At 47.2% G+C, this 14,907-nt stretch overlaps 7 protein-coding genes across 7 annotated transcripts; 3 read left to right on the top strand and 4 right to left on the bottom strand.

Moving 5' to 3' along the window:
* The first annotated feature begins 378 nt into the window (after positions 1-378).
* On the top strand, positions 379-2,791 carry LOC119551932 (neither inactivation nor afterpotential protein G). Its single transcript, XM_037861587.1, has 6 exons — positions 379-462; positions 517-651; positions 766-2,033; positions 2,098-2,309; positions 2,361-2,401; positions 2,517-2,791. The coding sequence occupies exons 1-6, from the start codon at positions 444-446 to the stop codon at positions 2,624-2,626; spliced, it is 1,785 nt and encodes a 594-aa protein (XP_037717515.1). The 5' UTR covers positions 379-443; the 3' UTR covers positions 2,627-2,791.
* A 194-nt stretch (positions 2,792-2,985) lies between these two features.
* LOC119553102 lies at positions 2,986-3,176 on the bottom strand. Its single transcript, XM_037863264.1, is given in 2 exon segments — positions 2,986-3,062; positions 3,065-3,176. Coding segments are annotated over 2 exon segments (189 nt in total).
* A 7-nt stretch (positions 3,177-3,183) lies between these two features.
* LOC119548039 (sodium-coupled monocarboxylate transporter 1) lies at positions 3,184-6,196 on the top strand. The gene is made up of 8 exons (XM_037855119.1): positions 3,184-4,018; positions 4,076-4,141; positions 4,404-4,678; positions 4,733-4,982; positions 5,045-5,425; positions 5,533-5,717; positions 5,773-5,956; positions 6,015-6,196. Exons 1-8 carry the CDS (start codon positions 3,659-3,661, stop codon positions 6,075-6,077), a joined length of 1,764 nt encoding a protein of 587 aa, XP_037711047.1. The 5' UTR covers positions 3,184-3,658; the 3' UTR covers positions 6,078-6,196.
* A 68-nt stretch (positions 6,197-6,264) lies between these two features.
* Positions 6,265-9,897, bottom strand: LOC119548020 (importin-9). The gene is made up of 6 exons (XM_037855095.1): positions 9,636-9,897; positions 8,910-9,554; positions 8,434-8,852; positions 7,827-8,378; positions 6,975-7,763; positions 6,265-6,902 (listed from the first exon to the last, which is right to left on the bottom strand). The coding sequence occupies exons 1-6, from the start codon at positions 9,772-9,774 to the stop codon at positions 6,390-6,392; spliced, it is 3,057 nt and encodes a 1,018-aa protein (XP_037711023.1). The 5' UTR covers positions 9,775-9,897; the 3' UTR covers positions 6,265-6,389.
* Positions 9,898-10,056: 159 nt separating this feature from the next.
* On the bottom strand, positions 10,057-12,515 carry LOC119548029 (ATP-dependent DNA helicase 2 subunit 1). The gene is made up of 2 exons (XM_037855107.1): positions 11,772-12,515; positions 10,057-11,508 (listed from the first exon to the last, which is right to left on the bottom strand). Exons 1-2 carry the CDS (start codon positions 12,442-12,444, stop codon positions 10,277-10,279), a joined length of 1,905 nt encoding a protein of 634 aa, XP_037711035.1. The 5' UTR covers positions 12,445-12,515; the 3' UTR covers positions 10,057-10,276.
* A 232-nt stretch (positions 12,516-12,747) lies between these two features.
* Positions 12,748-13,734, top strand: LOC119563386 (prefoldin subunit 3). Its single transcript, XM_037876738.1, has 3 exons — positions 12,748-12,932; positions 13,010-13,404; positions 13,468-13,734. Exons 1-3 carry the CDS (start codon positions 12,846-12,848, stop codon positions 13,568-13,570), a joined length of 585 nt encoding a protein of 194 aa, XP_037732666.1. The 5' UTR covers positions 12,748-12,845; the 3' UTR covers positions 13,571-13,734.
* A 111-nt stretch (positions 13,735-13,845) lies between these two features.
* LOC119563385 (39S ribosomal protein L40, mitochondrial) lies at positions 13,846-14,693 on the bottom strand. Its single transcript, XM_037876737.1, has 3 exons — positions 14,589-14,693; positions 14,277-14,522; positions 13,846-14,217 (listed from the first exon to the last, which is right to left on the bottom strand). Exons 1-3 carry the CDS (start codon positions 14,612-14,614, stop codon positions 13,899-13,901), a joined length of 591 nt encoding a protein of 196 aa, XP_037732665.1. The 5' UTR covers positions 14,615-14,693; the 3' UTR covers positions 13,846-13,898.
* Positions 14,694-14,907: the final 214 nt, after the last annotated feature.

The raw sequence follows: 14,907 nt of genomic DNA, 5'->3' as shown, positions 1-14,907 counted from the left end.
TAAAAGCAACCCCTAACTAAAACTTTTCTAGTAATAAGGGATTAATTTAATTTTTAAAATATAGGATTGATTAATTACTTCTGAAAATGTATTAAACATAAAATTCAAGAGCCTTAAATTGGGTTGAAATAACATTTGTGACTTATTTGAGGTTGATTTTTTAATAAAGGAATAGCTTCTAAAATTAAACTTTTTATTTTAAATGTTTTTTTTTTTAATTTATTTTTAGTACACAAAATAGTAAAAAACATTCTTAGCTTTATGCATCACTAGCAAAATATCGTTCGCCAAAAGCTCATCTTCGGCCGATATGCGGTGCACTTGAATTCAAATTTAGCGCCCAATCCCACCCCTCGAAGGCTTTAATTGGATTAGACCAAGTCCACGGCAGTCAGTAGTTCTCGTATTCCAACTAGTTAGATTTCGTCATCGCACAGAACAGCATGGGCCTGAAATTTCAAAGTAAGCTCAAGAACCAAACATAAACAAATAGTTTTTAAGTCTATGTCGTTGCAGAGATCCTGGTTTTTGGTGGGATTATCATAGGATTCCTGTCTGTCATTGTGATCCTGGCAGGAACTTTGCTGAAGAATTCCATACCCAATGTTTTATCACCGGAGGAGCGACATTTTGCTTTCGACTATGTGATTGGTGAGTGGTTTAGAAAATTTTTGAATAAGTTACCTTTTATTTGTTACTATCGTGATAACATTATTCTATCCAATTAAATATACCATGATAAAAATCTTTACTTACCTTTTTTAGTCGGAGCGGGAACCGGAGGAAGCACACTCACTTCGCTGCTGGCCAAGCATAGCAATGGAAGTGTCCTGCTCGTAGAGGCTGGAGGTCAGTTTGGACTACTTAGTCGTATTCCCCTGCTGACCACTTTCCAGCAGAAGGGCATTAACGACTGGTCCTTCCTATCCGTTCCCCAGAAACACTCTTCCAAAGGTCTCATCGAACGGAGGCAGTGCCTCCCGAGAGGCAAGGGACTGGGTGGCTCCGCCAATCTTAACTATATGCTGCACTTTGATGGTCACGGACCTGACTTTGATTCCTGGCGGGATCTGCACAATCTTAGCGATTGGGGCTGGGCCCAAATGAGATCCTTTATGGCGGCTGCCAAGCCGAAGCCCCCGGATATGCTTGAAATCCCTATACGTTACTCCAAGTTAACTGAAGCCTTGAACGAGGCACAGGCTCAGTTCTCCCACAAGGATTGGATCTTTCGGCGGTCTACGTATAATATAAGGAATGGACTGCGTTATTCAGTGTTGCAGCAGTTCCTCAATCCAATGCTCCATCATTCCAATCTCCGTCTGCTGCCCGATGCTTTGGTAAAGCGGATTCAACTAGCTTCCAGTCCATTGCTCCATGCCACCTCCATTCTGGTGGGGATTAAGGATGAGGAGAACAGGGAGCAAGAATTTAGCATCGAGGTGAGGAGAGAGTTAATCCTCTGCGCTGGAGCTTACCAAACTCCTCAGCTTCTGTTGGCCTCTGGAATCGGAGACACATCCGTATTGAACAAAATGGGGATTCCCCTTCAGCATAGCCTACCTTTGGTGGGTCACAACCTGCACGATCACTTCAATGTACCACTTTTCGTTTCCATGGGAGTTACTGGTCCTACCCTAAACCAGAACACGCTCCTCAATCCCATGACCTTGATCAACTTCCTAAGCTCTGGAACCGGACCTTTGGGAAACTTCGGAGTGCTGGGAAATGTGGCTAGTTATGGAGGATCACCCTTCGGCATCACCTTCTTTGGAGCCGGTGCCATCGATGAATCTTCTCTGATGTCAATATCAAATTTTAAGGGACCAGCATTCCGGGCTCTCTTTCCACGCTATTATAACGCCTCCCAGGAGGGTTTCGTGGTTATTTCCAACTGCCTGCAGCCAAGGTCACGAGGGTCCGTGGGACTTCTTAACCGACACATGAGAAGAAATCCCCTGATAGATCCTAACTATCTCAGTAGCGAAGAGGATGTGTCCTGCACCATTGCGGCAATTCGAAGTGCAGTGGAGGTAAGTCATATATTACGACTTCCATTAGTTCGATCTAATGGTATAATGGTATCTTACATTTCAGCTGGTCACTTCGGCTGCCTTTGCTTCACTGCATCCCCGCATCCATTGGCCTCGTCTGCAGGAGTGCTCTAACTTCGGACCCTTCGAGCGGGATTTCTTGGACAACAAGCCTTCGGATCATTATCTGGAGTGTCTGATGCGGCACATTGGCTTGGGATCACATCATCCAGGAGGTACATGTGCTCTGGGCAGCGTCGTGGACACACAATTGAGGTAGAAATGTGGCCGATATCAAATGGTTTTTTCAAAAATATTTGTTTTCAGATTGCAGGGAGTGTCCAATGTGCGGGTGGTGGATGCCAGCGGTAGGCACTCTTTTTAATTCAAATCTATTTTTAACCATAATTGCATCATCAAAATATCTGCAAAAATTTGAAATATTTTGTGAACCCATTAATAATTATGACTATTTTTTCATAGTCCTGCCCCGCCCCATCTCGGGGAATCCCAACTCGGTGGTCGCGGCCATTGCGATGAGAGCGGCCTCTTGGATACTGAAGAGCGAACTGCAGGCCGGTGATTTGAAATGAATGAAATTCTCTGTGAGATTGTTGCTAATGATTTCAAGTTGAGGGACAACCTCACTGAAAAAAATTAAGTTTTGTAATGAGGTGTACCTATTTGTAAACGTTTCTTTAATTCTTTTTTATTTTTTAAACATTTTCTAAAATAAAATAAAACCTTTTCATTATGTATTTAAATTTTAAAACTTTTACAAATTGTTTTTAAAAAAGAACCATATTTAAGATCTAACTTAATATAAAAACCTTTAATGGGTTTCGGATTGTACATTATAATTATGTAACAGTCTAATTTACAATTTTATTAACATTTTTTATTCAAAATTTATAATTTTCGAAAAGAAGTTTTTGAAAATCGTTTGAATATTTTATACATTTTTTCCGAGTGCTCTGTTGATTGCTCCCGCCGATTCGCCGGTGATCTTGCACTTGATCCCACTCCTATCCCGCTGCAGTTCTCCTGGCTCTCTGCCAGGTGGTTCTGTGAATGACTATATACGTATTAAGCCTCGGGTGGCGCATGGCTCCCACTCAGTTCTTGTGCAACTACAATCGGCATCAGTAAAAATTCCGACAGCGTCAATTGGGCGTTACTTTTCGGGAAATGCCGATCCGTAGTGCAACCTCCGGGATTCGGTTGTGATTGGTGCCGAGATTAAGTTGCGGCGCCCGGCTCTTGGCGAATTTTCGAAAGATCAGTTTGCGTACTGGGTGACATAATTGCTTACAAGGGGGATCTGTGACGACCCCAGTGGGAATTGGGCCAGTGCTTGCGCTGAGGAGCGATGATCAATGGGACGTTCCCGGAACTGGAGACGGAGGTGTCGTAATTCCCCCGCCCGCCGGCTTAACTAAAGATAGACGCTACCCCGTGCCCCCGATACTAAATTACCCCACAATTGATAATTGAGCGGAATTGAATTAAATCACAGCAGCCTGGGCAGAGGCACCCAAATCTGGGCAGCTCATGGGCTCAGTGAGCCACCGACGAACGCGAGAGTCGGACATATATACCATCCAAATCCAACGTAGTTAGTCGCCATGGCGAACATCGAGGAGATTCTGGGCGAGCTGCAGCAGTTCGCCTGGCCGGACTATGTGGCCTTTGTTTCGATGTTCCTGCTCTGCATCGGGATTGGGATATACTTCGGGTTCATGAACAAGTCCGTTTCCGAGGATGACTATATGCTAGGCGGCAGAAAGATGCTGGTAATCCCCATCGCCTTCTCCTTGGTGGCCAGCTTTGTATCCGGAATCACGCTGCTCGGTCTTCCCACGGAGGTCTACTCCTATGGGATCCAGTATCTCTATGTGGCCTGCGGCGTCATCGGCATGGGTGTGGTAATGGGTGTTTTTTACCTACCCGTTTTCCACGACCTGAATATCACATCCACCTACGAGGTGAGTATTGGATATACATGTTTGGAACTATCAGAAATATATTTGATTTCCTAACAGTATCTGGAGATTCGCTTTGATCGCAGGCTACGCCTTTACGGATCAGTTATGTTTGCCATTATGAATGTGAGTATATGGGAGACCTCAAAGGCCAATTATTCACTTATCTGCTGTATTGTTCTATAATCAGAGACATCAGGGATAAAATAATTACTAACTTAAATTATTTCTTTATCCTTGAACTTAATGAGTCTTTAAGATTATAAAAACGAAAAGATATAAGGGGTTTTTATTCCTAATAGAATTTAAGATGGGATTAGTTTAATTATAATTTATAAGGTTTTCTGATAGAGGTAATAAAAAATGTATACCCTCAATCCCATCCTAGGTGGCCTATCTGCCCATAGTAATCTATGTACCTGCGTTGGCCTTCAACCAGGTGACGGGAATTGGAGTCCATACGATCACGCCGATCGTGAGCATCATCTGCGTTTTCTACACCAGCTTGGGAGGATTAAAGGCAGTGGTCTGGACGGACGTGGTGCAGGCAGTGTCCATGGTTGGAGCGCTCTCCTTGGTGGCGATAAAGGGTACGCACGACATTGGAGGAGCTGGAGTGGTACTGGAGCGAGCTTGGAACAGCGATCGGCTGGAAGCACCAGAGTAAGTATATAATATTTAAATATATAAATGGAATATGTGTACCATGTCTTGCAGTCTTCGCATCGATCCCACTGTGCGCCACACCTTCTGGTGCCTGTTCTTCGGAGGGATTGTCTACTGGACGCAGACCAATGCTGTTTCCCAGAACATGATCCAGAGGTACTTGTCCCTTCCGTCCCTCGGCGATGCCCGGAAAGCGCTCTGCATCTTCTGCGTCGGCGTGCTCATCCTGATGGCGCTCTGTGGATACAATGGGCTGCTGATCTACGCCACCTACCAGAACTGTGATCCCCTGACCACCAAGGTGGGTTTGGTCCTTGGTAATTTAGTTTATTTTCAGGATCATATATATCAATCCAATTCCAGCTGGCAAAAGCCCGAGATCAACTCCTCCCGCTCTTTGTGATGAAGACCCTGGGCGAACTGCCCGGCATGACTGGACTCTTCATTGCCGGCGTCTTCAGTGCCGCCTTAAGTTCCCTTTCCACCTGCCTCAACTCCATGTCTGCCGTGGTTCTGGAGGATTTCGTCAAGCCTTACGTGAAGAAACCGCTTACCAGCTCGGCCATCAACTGGATCATGCGCCTGGTGGTCGTCGGAGTGGGAGCCCTCTGTGTGTGCCTGGTCTACGTGGTGGAGCACATGGGCACTGTCCTTCAGCTGACCATGAGTCTGGAGGCGATTACGAACGGTCCTTTGTTTGGTATCTTTACTATAGGTCTGTTTCTACCCTGGATCAATGGAAATGTAAGTTTAAATAAATTAAACATTTTAAAATATTTCAAATCTACTTAAAGATTTTATTTATCGTTAAAATTTCAATACACTTTAAATTGTATAATACTTTATTTCAGAGCGCTTTGCTGGGCGGGATTATGGGTGTAATAGCCATGTCCTGGGTGAGTCTAAATGCCCAATGGGCCATCGCCTCTGGAGCCATTAGCTACCATACGAAACCGTTGAATGTGGAGCAGTGCGACTACAGCTACAATATGACCACCAGTCTGGCCAACTCAACGCACCTGGTGGCATCTGCTGAGTAAGTCCAAGATCTTCACTTACTAGATCATTTTTAATAATCTTTGAATTAATAGGGACATCTTTCCGCTCTACCGGATCTCTTATATGTGGTACACCACTTTTGGTGCCTCCATCACTATAATCGTAGCTCTGCTAGGAACCTTGGTATTTGGAAAGAATAATCCCAACAAAGTGGATCCAGTGCTGCTCACTCCCTGCATACGAAAGTTCTTTGCTTTCGGCTCTGAAAAGCCCATGGTGAGTTTAATGGATCTTCAAATTTGTAGTCCTGCCTTATTTTTCTGTTTTCCTACAGGATGCCTACAAGGCCGACATTCCACTACAGCACAAGCTCCGTCACGACGAGGTGGCCTTATGATCATGCGAATGCGATCCCATTTGGATATGCTGAAATCTAATGCTGGGTAAATGTTTCCATTTTAACCTAAACGATTTCGATCCCTTGTAATATTAAAAGAATTAAATATCTACATTTTATAAGTGGCTTTTTATATTTGCGTTATTTTTTTCTACTTCAAAAATCAAATCAAATCCATTTCAACTCATAACTGGCTTATTAGAAAATATATAAATGTTTATTCAATCCAAGGGTTAGCAACAATATATAAATACAATTAACACAAATCGACGTACAACACGTAAAAAAGAGGGGTTCCTCCGCTGCATCCTTCTACTTCTGCTGCACCTTGTTGAGCAGGACGAGGCGTTCGCCCTCGGTGAGGTGTTCGTAGAAGGTGGGGAAGTGCTCGTTCTGCGTAAAGGTGGTAAGGAACTTCTGCAGATTGTCGGCAATGTCGCCCTGGTAGTTGGTTTCCTTGAGCAGCTCCTGCAGCAGATGCTCATCATCGGCATTATCCTCGTCAGTTTCGAACAGATCGGAGATGTATCGCGGCTTGGCCGGATTTCCTGGTGAATCATCAGGTTCGCCGTCCTCCTCGCTGTCCGTGAGCGGCTCATCGGTCTTGCTCTCTTGGAAGTGCTGGTACTCGGAAATCAAAACCTTGAAGATCTTCACGAGCGCCGGAATGGTAACCCACTTCTGGGTTGTAGCCGCTACGGAGCGAGTACGTCTACGGGTATCTGTGGGGTCGTCCACCAGCTCCTTGAAAGTTATTGTGGTTAAGCGGTTGTCCTGTGTGGCCACTCCATACTCAAACAGCTTGCAGAGGGCCATGGTGGTGACCTGTGGAAAAACAAAGGGATTGGTTAGGAAAAAAGTTTATACCAGTAAATATGGAATATATGTAATATATACCTTTCGCTCATAGTTGCCAAAGAAGGAGTTTTGGCGCGAAAGCCAATTGGTGAGCACAAACTGCATCGCTGGCTCTCCATTTGGTCCGGGAACGGTGGACAGGAAATTGAGCACGGCATCCATTTGGGTAAGGAACAAATGGGCGAAGATTAAAACCAGATTCATGATCACTTTTAGGCACTCAAGGTTCTGCATTTTGCTAATCACAGCCTTCAGGAGCATGTCCACGTTTTGACCCAGCATGCTACCCATCTTTGTGATAATGGTAATAACAAGGCGTCCAACTTGGCCGGCCGCCGTCATTTCGCTGTTCATCGGATTTAACAGGACGGTGGCCACCACCTGCATGATGCAGTTGACTCCCTCGCCGTTCTTGTAGCTGCAAATCTGCTCTGGCGAGACATTAATGAAACTGCGCAGACACTCGCCGCCGGCTACCATGACGGCATGGTCATCCGTGTGCATGACGCAGTTGATTATGGCGGGAAAGGCAGTCTCCAGAAGAGAGTTGCTTAGGGGAGGCTCCGTGTATCGGACGATTGTGTTCAGGACATCCAGAGCAATGTCCTGCTTCTCAGTGGAGGCTGCTCCTGTCAGCCCCAGGATGCTCACGATTGTTGGAATAAACTTCTCCTGTAGCGGTCCCAGGCACTCCTTGCGCTGGCACAATGCTTTAATAAGATCCTGGACCGTTTCCAACACAAACGGATCCTCGGTGTACTTAAGGAATACAGCAATGGCCAAGGGCGTAATCTTGGCCTGGCTGGCAAAGGCGAATTCAGCATCAAACTGGAAACAACAAATAATACTTCGATTACATAAATAGACAATGAAAGCTTGACGATCACTAACCTTAACCATGATGGTCAATGCCTCCATTAGCAAGGCCAAAACTGTGGCCTTGCAGCCCGGCACCAATGCCATAATTCCTTCCAAGAAACCAGGCAGCTTGGAAACCAGCAAAGTGCGCTTCTCCCCCTCGATAGTTTCGTTCGCTTGCAAGAAACCGTTGAGGGTTCGTACTGCACTGATTCTCAGGATGTGCGACTTCTCCGGCGACAAGCTGCACAGCGTGACATCAAGGATCTCGGCCAACATCTGGGGATTGTAGAGGTCCGACTTGGAGTAGGTGCTCAGAGTCCACAGAGCGCGACCAACTAGAGGTGGCGATTCCTGGTGAACGAGCAGATTGCGAACTATGTTCAAATAGTTGAGAAGGTCAAACGTAGAGTCGCCCTCGAGAATGATGTCGCGGAACGCATGAACGGCGTCCATGCAGGCCTCCTGGATCTTCCACCAGTTTGGGTTATTGGCGGCCTTTTCCGCCTCGGCCACGCTGAAATGCCTGCCCAAAGCCTCCTGCAGTGGCTGAATGGCATTTGCTCCAAACTCGTCGTTAATGGCCTGGGGAAGTGGGTTAATCAGTTGGAAAATATATAGAAGAAGCCCTCCCACTTACCAGCAGAACATCGCGGCCGCACATGCGCACCGTCAGCTCCACGCCACCGTCATCCTCATCGTCCACGAACTTTTCCGGATCATCCTGCCAGTCCTCTAACTGCTCCTCGCTCAGCTGAATGTATACGATTGTGATGTAGATAAGATCCGCCAGCACATTCTTGATGCTGCCGCGCAGTTTGTTGCATGTCAGGATGCAGTTGATAAACTCTAGGATCTGGATGATCAGTGTTTGGAAATTGGTCTGCTCGTCATCCTCCTCGCTGTCGCCGCTGGCCAGGGGATTCGTCTCAGTCTGGTTCACCGACACCTTTACGTACGTCTCGGCAATCTGGGTGAGCAACTGCCAAACGATGGGCAAAACGCGGTCCATGAAGGGGTTTATGTACTTGGGCATCTCGTTGACCAAATGGGTAAACACTAAAGTCAGGAATAAAAGATAAGTTTACTTTTCGAGGAAGCGGAAATTCAACCCACCCTTGATGATTTCCGAGCGGAGGAGGAAACTCGATCCGGCGCCGCTGTTCATGCTAAGGTAATGCATAAGCTTGTCCATGAAGTTCGTCAGAATGGAGCTCATCATGGTGCTCTGCTCATCCTTGTTGGATATCAGTGTGGCAATGGAAGCGAACAGAGGCTTTAGAATGCGAATAGCCGATACACGGGTTTTAATGGAGTAATTCTGTTCCGAGTCGAAAATGCGATAGACCTCGGGTATGACCACCGGACCCAGTTCCTTGATCTGCTCTACATCGTAGGTGAAGTCCTGCAAGACCTGCATGGCTCCGTGAATGGAGTCCTCGTTGCCGCCCAGGCACTTGACAATGATGTCAAAGAGCTCCGCCCAACCCTGTGGGTAATCCGTGGCTGCAATGGTGGATATGGTGTGGGCGACAGAGGAGCGGATCTTGGAGTTGGGATCGTACAGTCCATTGGGCAGGATGTTCCGAATAGTGCGCTTCGCCTGCTCGCTGGCCATGCAGCCATTGGCCTTTCCGCCCGAGTCCTGGTCATCCGTCCAGTGGTTCTCCACATAGCGAGTGAGCATCACGATCGCAATCTGTCGGAGTGGCAGCTCATGAGCCTGGTTCATGATGATCTCGGACAGGTAGACGCCATAGCCTGTGAGGGATGACAAGGGTTAGCTGGAGCTACATGTGGACCCCACCCAAGCCACGCCAAGCTGGCTGCCCGCCAAATCACCTTCCGTGTACTCCAGCTGCTTTGTCCGCTTCTCCGCCAGCTGCAGGGCTCTTGTGTCCGAGCTGAGGAGGTTCTGCAGCTCCTCGATGATCGCCTGCTTCACGGAGTCTCCGCAGTCATTCTGGAATTGCAGCGACATTCTGGGGCGGCAGTTTACAATAAATTAATTCGCAATGTCCAAAATTCGCAAAAAGAAACCGGCGCGGCGCTATCACATGTAGCAAACAGGCGTTGTCCAACACTGGCCGCGCTCAGTTATTTCTATCGATGGAAATTTGGGCAATTATCGATTTTCAAACAGGATTCTTAGCTATTTTTTAAAGTGATAAGCCTACTATTTGTACTAATTCCAAAAAATGTTTATTCATACTTTTCGTATATGCCTGCAACATTAGTAAATATATAATTATAATTACAATTATATTGTTATAACTATACTCTTTAACTCCCATTTATTTTGAATATGGGTTAACAATTACATTTTCACTTTTCTCCTTATATTTTAGAATGACCGAAAATCGGCAACTTGAATATAACTTAATACAGATTTTATAGTGTCGCAAACTTAAACGACTATACAAAACAATCTTAGAAAAAAAGAATTTTAGGATTATATACAGTATTTACCAACAAATATAACATTATGCGGCGGACTCACTTGATGCTTCGATTCGCTCCACCAATTTTGCCTTAGTTGCCGACTTGGGCATCGAGATATCGAAATGGTATCGCAAAATAAACTGAAGTTGGGCTGCTGTGCAGTTTGCCAGGCTCTTGTCCTTGATTAGACCCTTTACAAAGTCCATGTTCTTAAGCTGCTCCTCGTCGACCTTTGGCATTTTCGGGGCGCTTGCACCGTCTGCGGCGGATTTAGCCGCTCTTTTCTTTGCTGGCTCCTCCTCCGGATCGAAGATCTTCTCGTAGTCGGGCACGATCTTTTCGATGCGCTTGTCTTGTTGCGTTGTGTCCAGCAGATTATCAATGCTACTGTTGTCCGTCGTGAAGTCCAAGGAAAGCGCCAAAAGATTCGACTGCAGGGCGTCCAGACTTGGGTCGTTGATCAGATTGGGCTGGTAGTCAACACGCAGCTTCTTGATGATCTTTTGGAAAAACTCGACGCCCTCGTCGGAAGCCGAATTCCCAGTATCGTTCCAATCATACATATCTATGTTCCGAATGTGCTTAGCCTCCGGCAAGTAAACAATCTTAAATCCATCGCCGCAGAGCAGCGAGCGGTAGTTCTTCTCCTCCCCTTTATCCGGTGCCTCCACTGGCACGAGTGCCACATAGCGAGGGATGGACTTGCGCCTGCTCATAAACAGGCAGATGGCTATCTTTTCCCGCGCTAAGCAGCGCTCCCACAGAGCCCGGAACAGACGCTTTGATCCGATGATACTCTGGTCGTCGGGATACATGAAATTTGAGGGCTTGCTGTAAGTCACCTCCGGCAGAGAGGACCGGTGCTTGAAGCCCAGCAGCATCATTTGAGGCTTGTGCAGGTTGCGCACCCGGTTTATCTGATCTGTGCTTATGCGCAAGTTCTTCCCACCCACGTTGCAACTGTACCAACCGCCCGTCGACTTTATCTGGTACTCGTGAAGGACTTCCTCCGACTCCTCGTCCTTTTTTTGCACCATGATCACCCGCTTGGTGCTCACCAAGCTGTTGTCCCTACGCAGGATTTGCACTTTGCGCGGATAGGCGCGTCTCTGAAAGTAGTTATAGTACTGTACGGACATGGAGAGGTTGGGTCCCAGGTAGAAGCTGAAGTGGCCCAGGCAGCGGCGCAGGAAGTCCTGCTTGAGCTTGCGGTCTGCCAGGATCTCTCGCAGCATTTGGGCATCTGGTATTTGGAAAGAGTCCATTTCAATTGCTGTAGAGAGATGATATTTATTACTTACGAGTATATAAAATATTATTGCCAGGGATAGAATTTAATAGAATTTGTTAGCATGTAAGCCAATCCAAAACCACGAACCAATTGGGCTTCACTTGGACGCGGGTGAATGATTGCTCATGTTTGATCTGCGAAGTCTTAAAACCTTCCAGGCGAAAACTCAACGCCAAGGAGGGGAACAGACTTCGCATATGTTGGTCTTAAAGAAATGGATCTTAAATACCATTTATGTGTCTTACCCCTTGAGAGAGTGATGAACTCCTTGTAGAAGGGCTCGTAGTCAAAGTCATCTACCATGGGAATAACATGAAACTCGAATTCCTTCCCCTCCAAGTCGCTGGCCTTTTGCAGGGCTGCCTGAAAGTGGTTGCTGGACGACGGATGCGGCGTGCTCACATCTGTCAAGTAAACGATCTTGGCATTGTTCAGCTTCTTGCCGCACTTCTCCAGCATTTCGATGCAAAGCCGGATCATAAGGTCAAACCTTCCGTGGCCATCGGGCTCTACTAGGCCGTACACATTGGCGAACTGTGTCTCCACCCCGCCCATGAACTCCAGATAGTGCTCCACAATGGGTTTGGTTAGCTGTCTTAGAGGTAGGAACACAGCGCAATCCTCGGGCATCACGATGTTGTCCAAGGCGGTGGCCTCCAGCGGATGTGGACTGTGCTTTGTGTTGGCAAAGATTAGTCCGATGAGGTCCTTGTCGTTGACAAGGATTCCGGATATAAAGGCTGTGCGAATGATGTTCAGTGCATCCATCAGGCGATCCACGCCGGCTGTCTGCAGATTTGCGTCCACCACGAAGAGAAGGGCCTCTCGCCCATGGTAGTCCCGCTTCATGGCCACTTCCTCCTCATCCTCGGAGCCGGACAAGATGTCCACATCGTTCTCCGGATTCCAGGTGCTCATCCTTTTGGTATTTTATTCCGGGTCGCAATAATTTCTTCGCCAATTTCACAAGCGACCGCGTTAATCGACGCAGCAGGTCAATCGATTTTTTGATCTATCGATGTGTGTTGGAGATGACAGTATCGAAAAGTTTTCAAAATGTTTTTAGTTTATTATCAAATTTTTTTTTAAATAAACAGCTGATTTTGTATGTTTAAAGTTTAAAACTTTGAATATATAACAAATAAATACTATATGTATTAATAGATTGTGCGACTTATGCCTATCGATAGTCTGAGCCTGCAGCACCCAATCAATAGTTCCGTCGCAATTTTGACTCATCTCCATCGACTTTTACAGCGGCAGGCTGACCTCCTGGAAATTAAATTGCATTTAGAGACGGCACGCATAAAGGCATCAGGATGACTGGCATTATGGACTCGGTGGAAATGCCCAAATTACCGGAAAACCAGAAGACCTTCGCCGGCATCCCGGAGGCAGTGTTCCTGGTGAGTGGTCCTAACCTACAAGCGTGCACCTGCAGCTGGCGACTGGAGGCTAATCCACGTTCCTTCGGCGATTGCAGGAGGAGATCGACTCGTTCATGGCGCAGCCGGAGAACGAGAACTGCGAGAAGGTGCTCCAGCGGCTGGACGAACAGCACGGCAAGTACCGATTCATGGCCTACAACCTGGAGGCGCGTCGGCGAAAGCTGAAGTCCCAAATCCCCGACCTGGAGCGCTCCCTGGAGATGGTGAATGTGCTGCGCAAGGAGGACGAGGAGCGCGAGACGCAGTTCCTGCTCAGCGACCAGGTGTTCATCAAAACGTTGGTGCCGCCCACGAAAACAGTTTACCTCTGGCTGGGGGCCAGCGTGATGCTGGAATACCCACTGGACGAGGCTGAGGCGCTGCTCAAGCAGAATGTCACATCGGCCGTGGGCAACCTGAAGACCGTGGAGCACGACCAGGACTTTCTGAGGTCAGTTAGGATGCCTTCTACCCTCCAGAAAGAACTTTTTCTTACAGTAATCCTTTGTTTTAGGGATCAAATCACAACCACTGAGGTGAACATGGCGCGGGTGTACAACTGGGGCGTGAAAAAGCGGCAGGCCGCTGCCAAGACCAACGCTACCACCCCCTCGTAAGAAGTCGCTCCGCAGTCCCATCCCAAGATCAACATCAGTAGCAGCTACTGCTATGTCTATCGCGTATTATTTATTTCGACAGTTCACCGAAAGGGCTCGGCAGGCATCCTCGCCTGCCCTATTCTCGTTCTCCACTGATAACAATAAAACCGCCACACAACGCATCAAGTTGAGTCCAAAAGAGGTGCTTATTCCAGAGGGTGAAATTCTGGCGGAGATTATTCCTTGAGGCATAACCAGTGGAATATATAAATCAATGATTCAAAACTCGCCAATTTGGGATTAAGGATTGCGTTTATTTTAAATCTTTGACCTCATGCACACCACCTCACTTGACCTCCCACTTCATGGACTGGTGCAGGTAATCTCCATCGGGACTGACATAGTTCTTGATGGGGGGCGTGGCCACGGGTCCTTTGACAGCGACGGGCAGCAACTGGGGATCGATTTCGATGGCCGCCTGGTACAGCTCCTCGGATTCCCGGCGGAGCTCCGCCAGAGCCTTGTTTTGTGCCTGGACCAGTCGGTCGATGATTTGGAAGTCAGCCACACGCTCCTCATGTTTATAGTGCGCCCACTGTTTTTTAAGGAGAGCACGTTCCTCCAACTCGGCGCTGCCCAGTGGGGTAAGCTTCCTCTGGCGTTTGCTAAGGGATGGGAAGGCATTACATCTCTGTATTGGAGGAAAACCCAATGAAAAACCTACTCCTTTTCATCGATGAGCTCCAGGGGAACCTCTAGTTCCTCCACGGGCTTCAGCTGCCGCGCATTCTTCTCCAGCCGGCGGATCTGCTTCTCGATCTTCTTCTTCTTGCGATCCTCGCGCTGTTTGACGATCTGGGGGTCCAGTTTCTTCTTTTTCTTGAGGGGCTCCGCGCAGAGCACAGGAGTCGTTTGGATGCAACGTGCAACGGCTACGCCGGTGAACCCTCCACTCCTCTGTAAGCCCAATCTGTGACGGAATATTTCAGCCAGGAGTTAACAGTGGTGTTCCCAGGGAGCAGCTGCATCCACTCACCTGGCAAAGGCGCCCAACAGCGACATTTTTAATAAACAAATGTGGAAAAAACCTTTGCGTAATGTACGAACAGCTGTTTTTGTTGTTGCTTTAAGATGCTTTAGCGATGGCACATTTTCGATTACCGAAACCGGTTAATCAAATATGGTATGTGCATTCGCTACGCATGGTTTGTGTATTAGACAAAAAGGTTGATGTCGCCGATATCACTACCATTGAAAAAATTACTCATACGACACGTATGCCAGTTAGCATTTTGTGGAAATTAATTAAATTAAATTTAATTAATTTTCCATTTCAATTGACGTTGTTTAAAGAG

Source organism: Drosophila subpulchrella, chromosome 3R, assembly GCF_014743375.2.
Source record: "Drosophila subpulchrella strain 33 F10 #4 breed RU33 chromosome 3R, RU_Dsub_v1.1 Primary Assembly, whole genome shotgun sequence".
NCBI lineage: Eukaryota > Metazoa > Arthropoda > Insecta > Diptera > Drosophilidae > Drosophila > Drosophila subpulchrella.
The sequence above is the reverse complement of the archived record's forward strand: the minus strand, read 5'-3'. Positions and strand labels throughout refer to the sequence as shown.

Excerpts from the sequence above, each read along its gene's own strand:
- LOC119551932 (XM_037861587.1), top strand. Across the intron at positions 652-765 it reads TGCTTTCGACTATGTGATTG|TCGGAGCGGGAACCGGAGGA; the intron begins GTGAGTGGTTTA and ends TACCTTTTTTAG. Across the intron at positions 2,034-2,097 it reads CAATTCGAAGTGCAGTGGAG|CTGGTCACTTCGGCTGCCTT; the intron begins GTAAGTCATATA and ends CTTACATTTCAG.
- LOC119548039 (XM_037855119.1), top strand. The coding sequence starts at position 3,659 with ATGGCGAACATCGAGGAGATTCTGGGCGAGCTGCAGCAGTTCGCCTGG. Across the intron at positions 4,983-5,044 it reads GTGATCCCCTGACCACCAAG|CTGGCAAAAGCCCGAGATCA; the intron begins GTGGGTTTGGTC and ends ATCCAATTCCAG. Across the intron at positions 5,718-5,772 it reads CACCTGGTGGCATCTGCTGA|GGACATCTTTCCGCTCTACC; the intron begins GTAAGTCCAAGA and ends TTGAATTAATAG.
- LOC119548020 (XM_037855095.1), bottom strand. The coding sequence starts at position 9,774 with ATGTCGCTGCAATTCCAGAATGACTGCGGAGACTCCGTGAAGCAGGCG. Across the intron at positions 9,555-9,635 it reads GCAGCTGGAGTACACGGAAG|GCTATGGCGTCTACCTGTCC; the intron begins GTGATTTGGCGG and ends CATCCCTCACAG. Across the intron at positions 8,853-8,909 it reads CCGCTCGGAAATCATCAAGG|TGTTTACCCATTTGGTCAAC; the intron begins GTGGGTTGAATT and ends TCCTGACTTTAG.
- LOC119548029 (XM_037855107.1), bottom strand. The coding sequence starts at position 12,444 with ATGAGCACCTGGAATCCGGAGAACGATGTGGACATCTTGTCCGGCTCC. Across the intron at positions 11,509-11,771 it reads GTTCATCACTCTCTCAAGGG|CAATTGAAATGGACTCTTTC; the intron begins GTAAGACACATA and ends ATCTCTCTACAG.
- LOC119563386 (XM_037876738.1), top strand. The coding sequence starts at position 12,846 with ATGACTGGCATTATGGACTCGGTGGAAATGCCCAAATTACCGGAAAAC. Across the intron at positions 12,933-13,009 it reads TCCCGGAGGCAGTGTTCCTG|GAGGAGATCGACTCGTTCAT; the intron begins GTGAGTGGTCCT and ends CGGCGATTGCAG. Across the intron at positions 13,405-13,467 it reads CACGACCAGGACTTTCTGAG|GGATCAAATCACAACCACTG; the intron begins GTCAGTTAGGAT and ends CCTTTGTTTTAG.
- LOC119563385 (XM_037876737.1), bottom strand. The coding sequence starts at position 14,614 with ATGTCGCTGTTGGGCGCCTTTGCCAG. Across the intron at positions 14,523-14,588 it reads CTGTTGGGCGCCTTTGCCAG|ATTGGGCTTACAGAGGAGTG; the intron begins GTGAGTGGATGC and ends ATTCCGTCACAG. Across the intron at positions 14,218-14,276 it reads GAGCTCATCGATGAAAAGGA|CAAACGCCAGAGGAAGCTTA; the intron begins GTAGGTTTTTCA and ends CCCATCCCTTAG.